Consider the following 14437-nt stretch of genomic DNA (forward strand, 5'->3'; position numbering starts at 1 on the left):
CATCTCAGTCCATAATAATATAATTTGTTTCTTGAGCAAAACTAAAATAATGTGTTTTCCTTTAAAAACTTGGCATTTATTATAAGTTAAATCAATGAAATGGTGAAGAAGCAAGTTGTAACCTTTACTGATTAGGTAATATATAAATTGCCACTTTTAAGATTTTTATGAAAACACAAGTATTTCTGTTCATTGATGAATTCTCATGTTAATTTAATTATTCAATAGAAGTAATCACTTATTACATATATACATTTAACGAATGGTGCACCTATTGTATGTTTACATAATTTAGGTTAGTACATTACTAGTAAAGGTGGTGATATCCTTCATCAGATACTCATGGTAGATTGTTATGGAACAAAACTGCTTTAGGTGTCAGATTAACACAGTTTATGTGAGCATTGGAAATTAATCAAGGTGGCTGAATTCAAGGAGTTGTAATGTCATTTTGAGTGCATGGTTATTTGTTTACAAACAATGCTATATATCAGGACATTATATTTTACTTGTTTGTCAGTTTCATTCTTGGTCCTGTTTAGAATTGAAATTGCCATAAAGGTAGCAGGTAGTCATACTCTGGCATGCATAAAGGAAATTATTTTGTCATATTATGAAGTAAAGTAATTATTACATCTTACAGTACAGTACACAATATCTTTTCTTTACTTTACAGGACCCTCATATTTTCTGTAAGGACTCTTGAAATAAATAATTGGCAGTCCTCTGGACTCCTAGATTAGAAGGTCAATGTAAAACTCTGGTATCACTTTTAGGTCAAACACTATTTCATCATAACTAAATTAATTGACAAACATGTCTACCTATGTAAGTGATAAAATACTCCCCTTTTGCTAATACCATGTGAACACAGAGTTATTTTGTTTTTACTCTCAGGATGAAAGTTTGTGCCTGACTTTGGACTATTAGTTACATACCGTATTACTAATACATCATTTGTCAGGAGTTAATCAATAAGATGACCTTGAATTTCCATACAAATTTTGGAATGAGGAACAATAAAATGGCATTTTTTTAAACATAATTTCCTACCCAAAGTGATCGACACCATGAACTATGCCCAACAAGTCCACAATCAATTTCAGATTATTTGTTTTTGTAAGAATAAAATTACTATATTTTGTGAGAAAACTACTATTCCTAACTGGTGTTTATATCCATGACTTATATATATATATATATGAATAAAATTAAGTCCAGCAACAACACAGACTTTGACACACTGAGAGTAAAGCTTATGGTTGAGCTAATGGAGACAAGTGTGGTGGTTGTTGCTGGGTTTCTGAATATCACTGTTGCACATTGTCAACAGAGCCTTTGTCCACCTGTCACAGCACTGTTGTCCACACATACACTGCAGTTGAATTACTGCCATTTTCAATACTCAATGCACAGTTTTTAGCCTCTCTCTTGAAAATAGCGTGGTTATCCATGGAGGCCCTACTGGGTCTGGATGGTCACGAAAGTAATCGTGTTTGCATTCAGCAGATATTGGATAAATACATCAAAAGAATGGGAATACGCGGCAACCCCAAAGGGAAGTTTATTGAACCCACATAAACATTTTCAGTACGTATTCAATCTATGAAAATAAACTTGTGAACAAATAGCTATCAGTAAGTAGTAATGAATACACTGAATGGGATGTAAACATTTATAGGTAAGTGGTAGGGGCAGTCAGTATGACTTGGTTTAACTTGCTATGTCCCAGTAACCTGTTAAGCTAACAAAGCCTAACCATATGTATGTGGCCTTGTTATGTATTACAGCAAATCTATCCATGTATAATATTGCTTATTCTACATGCTAATGTGTAATGCTTTGTATAGAAAGTTGTCGATGGTATTATATTAGTGTAACCTGTGTGTGATCGCTTGCTTTTGTTCATTCCCACAGGCCTGCACATTACTAAAAACGGGCTGATTGGTCACAGCATAGCTTGAAGTCAGCCATCATGAATAGGGAACTAAACGTGGATTCTATCATTGAACAGCTGCTCTCTGTCAGGGACTCTCCAGGGAAACAGGTAAAAACACATCCAGATTAATATTTTAGATCTACTTGTTATTACACTGTAACTTCAGTTTTTTGAGTATTTGTCTCACCTTGTTTTCCCCAGTGGGGCTGATTAATGGCTGCAAGACAGGTCAACAAGAGATACAAGTGTAGTTTGTACATAAGTGATAAACTGTTGATCGTGTTGATAGTTTAAATATCTTGTCTCCTTGTTCATTCATCTTAAAATTTGAAAAATACTTGATGACATGCAACTATTGCACATTTTTGTTGTGCTTGCCTTTTCAAGTACATGTACAACTATGGTGTAAACATATTTTTATTTCAAAAGAAATCTGGATCGGTAAACAAGCAAAAGTTGCTTATGTAAATACCTCTCCAGGTAATAACTTTACAACAGCTAGTTATATATAAGATTATATGTAAGTGGGCTTAACATTAACATACTAAATGCACAAATGAAATATATGAAGCCAATACAAGTGGTGTCTGTGAAATAAGATAATGCAGTTATCCATTACTACATGCATAAAATTAGGCTACTCGAATCTTTTGCTTTTGACAATGAAATCGTGAACTGATTTAAGAATAGTCATGTTTGTAGAACTGCTAACTAAACTACTGCCATGTAATATCGTTTTTAAATCATACCCATGTGTGTAGAAATACATAGTGTTTCTGATATTATCATATTTTTGACAGGTATAGAAAAAGGAAATTGTGTCTTCAAAGTGATACCCACAAGTGCAGTCTGATATGTCTGATACATGTCGTCTAAACTTATCAGCGTTAAGGTCACTGCAACCGAGCCCAACTATATACTACAAACTACTAAAAACTAATCAAATTTCAAATTCTATATATTTTGGCACTATAGTTTGCTTTCTCTTTATAGGCCAATTGTTGGCATGTGTTTGAAAACATCAGATTGGTTCACTTGACATATACTCTACTGCATGTAAATAAGATATACGTCAAGTGTTGAATTTAAATTGTAGGTTCAACTTCCTGAGACCCAAATTCGCCAATTATGCCAACTGTCCCGAGGAATATTCCTGGAACAGCCCATGCTGCTGGAACTGGAATCGCCTGTCAATATATGTGGAGATATACATGGCCAATACGAGGACCTGCTGCGACACTTCGACAAATGTGGATTTCCACCAGATGCAAATTATCTTTTTCTTGGTGATTATGTAGACAGGTTTGTGAAACCTTTGAATCATTACCCTGCAGGCCTTTGGGAATTTAGGGGTTGCCAGGATACCATTTCAACCATATTTGTGTAGCATTGGTCTGAAAATAGGTCTGATTGATTCATTGACTTAAAGGGTCAATGTGTTTTCCTGAAGTACATCAGATGAGTCAACAGAAGCGGATTATGGATAAGGCAGAAATTAATACAAGATTTGTTGATGCTTAAAGATTTATTATGAATTAACAAGCTATTAGTGATTAAAGCTGTTACAAAGCTTTTGTTATCTTGAAATATTGTTATCTGTAAGCTAAATCAGTTGCAGTTTAGAAGTTCATGTTAATCAGGCTGTGTAGAAATGTTGGTGATGTTTCTCATTTGTCCTTTGCACTTCAACACATTGTAAAGCCATGGCTTCCTGTAGAGTGTTCTTAATGATTCATATACTTTTGTGAGCAATAAGTTACAGATATATAACACCTATGCCTACATAATAAATGCATTTAGATAAGGAACCATACCAAGTGTGAACCATTGATCACTATTAATGGAGCTCCAGAATACAATGATAGTCAAAATTCTTTCAGTTGAATATGAATAAATAATGTGCACTAGTGAGAACTTGAATACTTGCCTAATTGTTATGTTTTATTTATATTTTCAGAGGTAAAAGATCCCTTGAGACTATATGTTTGGTTCTAGCATATAAGATCAAATATCCAAACAACTTCTTTTTGCTACGAGGGAACCATGAATGTGCATCAATCAATCGGTACGTTATCATGATTTCTTCAACTGTAGATTGTAGGGAGCACATTCAAGCTGGAAAATGGAAATTTCTAATGAATGATTATATCAAGGTCAGGGTTCACTCTAGGAATTTTCTGACACAGGCCCTTTATGTGAAAATTTCATATATTCCAAAGGTACACCCACACTTTCCCATACAGCAGTTAAAATGCCCGATTGTATTTGAAAATGTGGGCCTTTTTTCAAATTTTGGGGCTTAAAGCACAAGGTCCAACCCTAGAATTATCCCTGAAAGATGTTATTTCAGCTTATAATAGAAACTGACCATAAAAGATTCATTGCAGCTTGTGTCATGCTTGATCTTAACATACCTGCCGTAGTGATAGTGCATTTTGGCATTTCCTCTTAGGTTATGAAGCTGAAACTTTCTGTATGTAGTCCCAGCAATGGCATCTATAGACTGTTTATAGAATTTATATCTGATTTGAATGTATTTGACCTTTACATAGTCATTTCTGCACCTAAGAATTTGACATGGGCAGTTAATATGTGAATGTAAAGTAAACAAATTGTTTTCCGTATGTTGTTGATGATCCCAGGAGTAGTAGTTTTCAAAATACTAATTTTGGAAGTCTAATCTGAATATTGATATGGCAGACATGTTTAAGGTGGCATCTTATCCAGATTTGATGTAAAACATGTGACTATTTGAGCTATGATCATGATGATGTGTCGTGTTTATAACTGTTCAAGTGAAGTGTCTAAATGGCATTTAGAAATGATACACACATGAGAGAGAATTTATGGATGTCAACTTCTTTATTATGAGGAACAAAATGTTACATGTTCAGTAAAGTAAGGTTATAACATACTCATAGGGGCCACTAATTTTAGTTCGTTCTAAACCGCAGTTCGTTCTAAGCATATACTGTAAATCTTGAAATTAATGCGAACGTGAATTAGATCCGAAAAATGTGAGTGGTCTTTGATCACATTATTAAACATCGCATTTATATCAACAATAAGACATTTTCAATAGCAGAAATACCAACTTTGACATACTCTGAAAACAAACAACTATGTATTCCACACCTCTGTTTATTGAGCAGCACTTGTAACAAGTATATAAACAATGTCATTCAAACACTAATTACATCGTGTGAATTGTCACTGCTGGGGTCAAGACAAGAGTTCTACTCACTTATGTCATCACTGATCACACCTGCAAGTCCAGACAGAAGCCACCCATGCAACATGGTGTCTTTGTTCTTTGCGACATGCCAGTGTGCATGTATTGTTTTAGCAGAAGTACTCTACTCAGCGGTAATAAGCGGTGCTATTTGGTGTGTCATTGGATTAATGTAAGGTTGGATAAGGTGAGGATTTTCGTGTAAACCTGACAGATGAAATTTTCTTTTAGATATAAATCCACTGATGCTTGAGAGGAGGGGGGTGTCGCATTCATATTGAATCGCATTTATGGCTAGGTGCCAGTGGTCGCATTCTTTTGGAGATGCATCAGTTTCACGATTTACAGTACACAGCAAATGGCCACGACCACAAAAAACTTATATCCTTCAGTTCGGTATAAGCGTGTTCATTATAAACATATTTTACTGTACATATATACTCTGAAAAACAAGAAACACAAAAGTAATAAAATCGTAAATATCCAGTGGTGCTTATATCTATACAAAATTATTACCAAAAATGAATTCATCATTTCTGCATGGATTGGGATTGATTGAAATGCATGTGCAACATAACATTTTGGGCTATAAAAACGTTGGATTTTCATTTACACACCATCACAAACTTAGAAAGTGACTTCAGCAACCCATTCTTGCCATAAAAGGCAACTATGCTTGTCGTAAAAGGCGACTAACGGGATCGGGTGGTCAGACTCGCTGACTTGGTTGAAGCATGTCATTGAACCCAAATTGCTTGGATCGATGCTCATGATATCAATCACTGGATTGTCTGGTCCAGACTAGATTATTTACAGACTGCCGTCATATAGCTGAAATGTTGCTGAGCACAGCGTAAAACGGCAATAACATGCTATGACTGAAGAATGCCCAACACAGCAATGCCATCAGCAGACTGCATACAGGCAAATCATCTTCGGCCGTGGCCAGGTAATTCCACGTAGCACCAAGCACCAATACAAGACTGTGGAACTGTAATGAGACACATAGGTCAGCAAGTGATCAATCTTCTCAGATCCGGTCAACCAGGTGTCACTACTAGAGCACAGGACAGACTGTTACGGCTATACCACTATACCACCATGGCCACCTCTACAACAATGGCAATACCAGGATTGCGTAGGATATCAGCCCAGACAGTTAGGAACCGTTTACGTGCTGAAGGAATTTGCACTAGACGATCAGTTCGAGGTTTCATTTTGACGAACCTGCATCATTGGCTGCGACGTCAGTGGTGTCAAGGTCACAGAGTATTGCCACAACTGCGAAAGTTTCGTTTAGTGATGAGTCATGTTTTATGCTTCGTCATGGGGATGGGAGACGTGTTTACAGGCATCATGGGGAATGTGACAGAAGTGGACAGATTTGGTGGTAGAAGTGTGATGATGTGGGCAGCCATACTTGCACTTGTAGAATGTAGATGGTGCAAGTTCAAGGGTACTTAATGGCACAACGTAACACGGATGAGATTAATTCAGCCACACTTCCTTCCCATTATGCAACAAGCGAACATCATTTTCCAACAAGACAACGCCTGACCTCACACAGGCAAGACTGATGCCAGACACTTTGAGGAATCACACCATCCAGGTCCTGCAATGGCCCTCCAGGTCTCGAGATTTAAACCCAATCGAACATTTATGGGATGCGTTGGATAAACGACTGCATGCACGTCAGCATCAACCACAGAACCTCCATCAGTTGGCACAAGCACTGCAGGTAGAGTGGGGGAACATCCCCCAGGCCACAATTCAGGATCTGATTGCTTCCATGGGAAGACGATGCAAGTCAGTTTTGGACTCAAATGGTGGCCATACAAGATATTGAGCACAGATGACCTTCACCTTGAAATATCAAACAATAGTTATCATTGTGAATAATTCTAAGAATACCACCTCTATCACATCAGTGCCATAAATTCCTGTTTATGCTGAGAACCACACTATAAATTCTTATAAATTTTCAACAGACATCCACTACACTGCCAACATATCCATAGTTGTAAGGGAAACCCTATCCCTTGCCAGAGGCGCCACTGCGCATGTGCAAGGCGGGAATCTAGTCACTTCTTTCAACTCATTACTCTCATCAACTAAATGCAGATATTTGGGGAGATGGGAGGGATTAATTCCTGATGTGATAGAGGTGGTATTCTTAGAATTATTCACAATGATAACTATTGTTTGATAATTCTTGTGAATACCTCACCTCTATCACATCAGTGCCATTATACACCAGAGGGACCGGCGGGTTCTGGTTTCTAGCATCCCATAGATATTTGGCTAGTGGAGTAGTAAAACCAAGGATTATATGCCAAAAGGGGTCTTAAAACGGATGTGTCTAATAGTCTACTTACAAGACTTAGATGTATAGAATTTTCAAGACGTCATGTGAAGGGTATATGTATATTCCCTTGTGATACTTAGACATTTAGTGACGTCACTTCCTGTGATGACGTCATCTGTGACGTCACTTCCGGTGATGATGTCATCTGTGACGTCACTTCCGGTGTCACTATTCTCTCGTATCACTTATGACGTAGTTTACCGTTATGCCCTTTCGGATAGTGATATTTAACGGATCTTAACGTTATTCCGGTGTGATGACTCGTATGACGTCACTTCCGGTGGTAGTACATTGACGTTCCTATCATGTAGATTACCGTATATCACTTAAGCCTTCGATCTCTGATTTCAGTTTTGTCATTTGCCCTGTTTTACTAACTCAATAGCCCAATCCAGTAACAAAATACAACTTACCCTGAGTTCATGAGGTACTTCTGAAATCTTCACCCCACCCCCACCTGCAGCTACCCCAAATCGGAGTGGAGATTTGTGCCATGTTATAGCTATCTGTGATAACTGTTTTTAGCCATCCCGCTACAGTGCCCTTTGTGATGTCCTTTTCTGACGAGGGCTTGCAAGAGATAAATAGACATTTTCTCTGCTTTCTGTGGGGTTGAGTTGCTGTAATAAAATATCTCAAGGCTCTAATGGGGCAAAGCAATCTGTCCGGGAAGTCCACACTTTTACTTAGGGCTGGTATTGTGTATTGCCTGTGTCCGAGTGGGCCGAAGGTTGAGACTGGTTTTTGGCAATAAATTCAGGGAGCGATCTGAACGACACTGCTTTCCATTCTTGGGTATGAGTTACAGTGGAGATGTCAATAGCGTGTAGTTCTGACACGCGAGCCGCCGTAGCCATGGCTAGGAGAAAAGCAGTTTTCTTGGAGACTGATAGTAATGTCGCACTACTCATGGGTTCATACGGTGCTTTCATCAATGCTGACAATACTATAGATAGATCCCATTTAGGGAAGGTACGTGGTACTTTTATATCTTCCAGGGCAAAAGACTTCATAAGTCGATTTAGTACTGGATGGGTACCTATAGATAGGTCATCGTGTTGTAATACTGATGACAGGGCTGATCTATATCCTTCGATGGTGCCGTGTTGTAATTTCTTGTTGTTTCTGAGATGGATCAAGAATTTGGCTACTATAGGTATCGTTTTATCTCCATGTAACTGTTTTCCTCTTCTCCATTCGACGAACTTGTCCCATCTGTTATTGTATAAGGCAGATGAGGCTGGTTTCCATGAGCTAGCCACTCTTCGTGCAGCTGATATAGAGTAACCGGCGGCTTGCATCTTATGCGAGATAATTTCCAAGCATGAAGATGGAGGTTGTCGAGGCGGCCGTAAAATATGTCCGTCTTTGGTTGTCTCAATAGGTCGTGACGTACTGGGAGTTTCAGAGGTACTTCTAGCAGGAGTTGTAGAAGTCTCGGAAACCAAGTCCTTTGGGGCCAAGCAGGGGCTATGAGGATTATGACACAGTCCGTTTCCTCTATTTTCTTCAGTACTCTGTCTCGGAGAGCCCATGGGGGAAATGCTTAAACAAACATTCCCTTCCATTCCATGGAGAGCGCATCGACTTGGAGTGCTAGTGGGTCTGGTACTGGGCTGACATAGACTGGTAGTTTGTTGTTGAGACATGTGGCGAATAGATCTAGGTTTGGAGTGTTCCATATCTGGGTTATCCACTTGAACACCTCGGGATGTAGTGACCATTCTGTGGGTACTATCTTGTTCTTCTGGGATAGGTAATCTGCTAGTATATTTAGCTTGCCCGGAATGTGTCTTACTTCAATCTTGCAACTCACTGAGTCTACCAAGGCATATAAATGTGTAACCTCCTTCAGTAAAGGCTGAGATCTTGTGCCCCCTTGGTGCTGTATTGCGTGTGTCAATCATAAGAGACATTGAATTTGTTATTCTTTCCGTGAACTCATTTACGTTAAAGGGGGAACGCGGCAGAGGGTGAATATCGTCAGTTTCTGTCCAAACTCAATGATCGACCGTACCAGACGTTGCCGGATGCAAGTTAGAGGCACTTTCTGTTTGACCGGTAAAATGCATCTGCTCCTCAACATTATTGGGAGAGTGGGATGAGCGACAGGGTCTCTTCTCCTCATAAGGTGAGACGGCGCCCTCGCGCGACACGGGCTTAATCACTTGTTTTCTTGATGTAGATGCTCTAGTGACCGTTTTATAATCGGGATTTTTGATCCATGTCTTGGAGAGCTTGTCAAATTTTTCTTTTGACAGATGCTCGCAATAACTGCACCTTGACTTCTGTGTACAGCTGCTTTTCTTGCATGCGAGACATCTAGGGTGAGGAGCTTGGTGTTGTCCACAGCCCGAATAGACAGGTGTCTGCTTATGAGATGAAAATCTCATCCCACAACACTTTTCTTAACTAATTACTTACTAGAGACTCCGATCTTCTATACCCCCATTCTGCTTGTAGAACTGCTCTTTGCTTGTAGTCTATAAAGCTTGAGACGATCTATCTTGTATGTGGAACTCAATCACGTGTTCGAATGTGCAACAAACAATTTTTCCTTGTCATGGACACACAGGAAAGAAGTGACTAGATTCTCGCCTTGCGCATGCGCAGTAGCGCCTCTGGCAAGGGATAGGGTTTCCCTCACAACTATGGATATGTTGGCAGTGTAGTGGACGTCTGTTGAAAATTTATAAGAATTTATAGTGTGGTTCTCAGCATAAACAGGAATTTATGGCACTGATGTGATAGAGGTGAGGTATTCACAAGAATTATACTGTTCCATGTGTGCCATATCAAGCCTAGTTCAATGAGAATATGTCCAAATTTTGAACAATTGATTACTATTTGTTGATTATTTATATGATATTAAAAATATACAAAATATAATCATTTTGCGTTTATTTTTTGCAGAGTATATATGCTCTCTGCACCCTAGCATTCATTTACCTGAAGGAGTAAGTGTATACCCTGAAATGTTGTGTTCCTCATAATAAAGAAGTTGACATGCATAAATTCTCTCTCTTATTGAAGTGAACTTTTAGAAGCAGTGATTTTGTAGTTAGTATGTTTGTACATGCCTTTACCTTTGATAAACTTGTGTCCAGAGGAACCAATTATTTTATTTCATGGGTGTTGATGAGAGATGTAAAGGTTCTACCGTACACCATGACCTGTCAAACTTTACATTCTTATGTCTTTGGGACTTTTCAAACTATTGATTAAATTAATAACATTATTTCATGTATAATGTTAATTATTTGTGACTCGCTCGGTGTACCGTTAATTTGCATTCTTTATCCAAACCATGCATTTGTGGGTACTCAACACACTGTCATGTTGAACCCTGAAAGCAAAGAAACTGTTAGGCATATTTCTGAATAGCATGTCAGAAAGCTCTAATTATTCAGTTTGTTAAAGCAGTGTATAAGGTAAGGTCATTATTCTACTACAATTTCAAGGTATTTTCAGGCTAGTTCAATGCCCTGTACAATCTACGTGCCATTATTGATTATTGATTGACCATTGCCATCACAGATATTATCAATATCCGAACATGTAGTTAATCTCTGGCAGCTTTCATATACCAGAAACCATGGGTGGTTTTGACAGGTTGGTCGTATGACCTCCAGATAATTACTTCATTATCAAGCAGGCCATATTACATGGTTTGGCTGTCTATACAAGATATGTCTATATGACCAGATATAAGCCGCTGTGTAATGTTCAACCTGGACAAAGAATAATCAGGTTGTAATCCGTGGAATCAGGGGATTATCTCACTCAGTCCTGACTTTCATCACATCAGATTATATATTGACTTAAGTGGTGTGTTTGGGTGCTGGATTATTCCAGTTTGACAATTAATGCCTGGTATTGATTTGTGTTTGAATGGTAATCATGGTATTGTGATTGTAGTTCTGGTGATTTGGGTGATTTTATTATTTGGTTTGGGATAGTGACACTCCTACTTGATTAGATGTGTATGTTTTCATCATTTCTTATCATGAAACTGTATACAGCATCTTGAACTAATTGTTTGTAAAGTCAAAAGAATACTTTGTTATCCACTGGTGTTTGTCAAGCTGCAATGAATCATTAAATGTCAATTTAATTCATTCAATAATTCATGGTGGGGAAATATCAATCGTGATTTTGAAGAGACCTTTTTAAAATCAAACAATATGTTTAGATCTAGGTATAGACATTTGGATATTGTAAAAACGATAAATTGTCATTTCTTTTTAGTTTGAAAACGAATTATGATTCTTAACTATGAGGACTATTTGTCTGTACATGTTATTCCAATCAAAGCTTTTGGTATGCATGACAAGGAAGCATGATCTGGTAATCTGAAATAAACAGAACAATTTAGGACCTACATGTTTTCTTCTGGCACAAATTCTACTCAGTACTGTTGCTTAGGAACACTTGTTTTCTAGATAGATTTCTTAACATGCCCTTCAGGAATAGACACCACAGCTCATTTTGGACTAGTGGTTTATGTAACATAACTAACTTTGGGTAGGAAACAAGATTTCCACTACTACTACAAGTCCTGAACCTGCCCTTGATATGTGCTGTCAGTTAATACCTGGTGTCATTTTTGGCTTGGCATGAGCATAATTATTAACAGTGTTTGAAATTAAACAGTCAAATGAAGGGATCTTTGTCATGACCCTTATGTTAAAAGTTTGAGATTTGGGGGCTTCTTGATTCAAGTACCATAGGAACAAAACTCAAGGAGCCTGGGACCTAACTTAATTTTCAACACTAATAAACTTGTAATGGTGAAATAAGATCTTGATGTTTGCCACACTACTTGATGCATTAATAAGCTTGATGTAACTTATCATTCATATCATTTCATTTCATTTATTTGGTAGGTTCAATTACATAAACCAAATTGTGTATTTTGGTGTTTTCTAATCACAAATACTTCTGTTTATTCACAATGATAATAGTTTTCATGTCACTTTTATGATATTGATTTCAGAATATATGGTTTTTATGATGAATGCAAGAGAAGATACAACATTAAATTATGGAAAACTTTCACAGATTGCTTCAACTGTTTACCTATAGGTAAGCTTTTTAACAACATTTTAGTTTTATTTCTCTAAGAACATTACTTTGAGTGAAAAACTCTTTGTCTTTGAAACCAATGTTTCTTTCAGGTTAAAGAAAGTCTGAAAAATATGAATCAATGAAAATTTGAGATCTTCTTTTTATGGGATTGGATTTATCTTCCTCAAATTGATTTGGATAATAATATATTTGTACCTTTACTATTGGGCAGTTTGGCAAGGACTATAGAGCTAACACTGGTATGTATGCTAGACTTGCTCTACAGGAATGTCTGTTAGTTTGTTTCACAATAAATGTATTCAAATAATTATCATCATTGGATGAGAAAGGTGTGTTAAGGATGACCTCGCGAAGTCAGTCAGAATGACAGAGCATCATAATACATGTTCATCCGGTATTAAGATGTCAAAACAGGATAAACGACAGTTACGTGACGGGACAAATTTCCTTAGTCGTTCCTTAAACTGTCACTGTCATTCTAGACATGGATAAAGCCGATACTACGACAGTTTGTATGGACATTTCTATGTTTTCTTTCAAGGATTGGACTTATTGGTAAACGATCATGCAGTCAAATTCTCTGATGTTTCTAAATGTATGCTAACATGCCTAGTTTACGATTAAAGGGTCTAAATGATCAGAAACAACACCTCTGTATGTATTTGTGCCCAGGGGTTCCCCCCAGAATGTGGAAGTAGTCCGTCCGTTAGTGTTTGTCAGTATCCTGTGTTTGTCATTTCAAGAATAGGGTCTCGTGGAAAACGTATGAATGTCAAAATGTGTCGTTCATACACTTATGAATGTCAATTTTGCAGTCATGTGACAGACATCTTGTCCAATGGAAAAACTGTATATCGTGTTATCTTTGAGGTAAAAAAGTTGTTTTTTTGTATTATGCAAATTTTTTCAGAAAAATACAGCTGTGTACTTATTGGGGGAGGTTATTATGCATGCAGACATTGAGCTTTGACTTTCTGTCCAAAGCTAAAACATTAGTGCAGGCATGTTAACATAACTTGACACAAATAAGTCAATCTTTTCCTCGAGGGTGTTTTTTCCATTATGCGAATAATCATTGATCGATATCAAAGCGGGACCAGTGACAGTGTTCCACATATAAATGGGTGATGCCAAATACTTATTATGGACTTACTATAACTGATAATACTAATAAGATTGTCAAACATCTTGTCTTGTAACCTACTATTGCCAAATGTTTAGTTCAGTTGACATTTGAAGTTTGTTCTCTCCCACTCTGACATCATGGTACATGGCTTTATCGTCGGATGATATGTTTTCAGACATTATATGTTTTTGGACGGCCAAGTTGACATGATTATTCGTGCTATAACGATGGGTGTTGCGCCACACAGACATTGTAAATACTCAGATGAGGGCTTGTTTTCAAGTTAAAGTTATCTTTTATAAGTGAGTGAGATATGTACAGTAGTTCATGTGATTAGTGAGAGAAAACTATGAATGTTTCTTAAGCTTCTAATAACCCATTTTACATGGATAATTGTCAATTTTCTGAGCGCCTAGGGCACTTAATATGGCAAATACGGTACTTCAGATTTGTTGGTATATCACATCAAACTTTCAACCACACATGATTTGCAACAAATGGATGGTTGGGACAGCTAAACCAGTGTCATTGGCTTATTATAGATGTAGTGATATGATTGAGAAAATAATATATTTCCATGAGTAGATAATTTGTTGGGTAAATGAAGATTGGCATAATAGCCTGCCCTTTTCCTCTGTTGTATAATGAATGAGTGGAAGATATCGGCTTCCTCCTCATGAATACTAT

The 14437-nt window shown here is 37.5% G+C and overlaps 1 protein-coding gene across 5 annotated transcripts in view; it reads left to right on the top strand.

Moving 5' to 3' along the window:
• Positions 1-14437, top strand: part of LOC139469914 (uncharacterized) — a 59393-nt gene that overhangs the window by 26564 nt on the left and 18392 nt on the right. For 4 of the 5 annotated variants that reach the window (XM_071252264.1, XM_071252263.1, XM_071252265.1 and 1 more), the window contains 4 exons: positions 1918-2047; positions 3036-3241; positions 3897-4004; positions 12533-12621. In XM_071252264.1, the coding sequence (XP_071108365.1) occupies positions 1976-2047; positions 3036-3241; positions 3897-4004; positions 12533-12621 (475 nt within the window). In that variant the 5' untranslated portion in view covers positions 1918-1975. Of the gene's footprint in view, positions 1-1559; positions 1591-1917; positions 2048-3035; positions 3242-3896; positions 4005-12532; positions 12622-14437 lie in introns of those variants that run through there. The other variant, XM_071252268.1, reaches the window with a different exon arrangement.

This window comes from Haliotis cracherodii, unplaced genomic scaffold, assembly GCF_022045235.1.
Source record: "Haliotis cracherodii isolate W230 unplaced genomic scaffold, xgHalCrac1.p SCAF_2, whole genome shotgun sequence".
NCBI classification, from domain to species: domain Eukaryota; kingdom Metazoa; phylum Mollusca; class Gastropoda; order Lepetellida; family Haliotidae; genus Haliotis; species Haliotis cracherodii.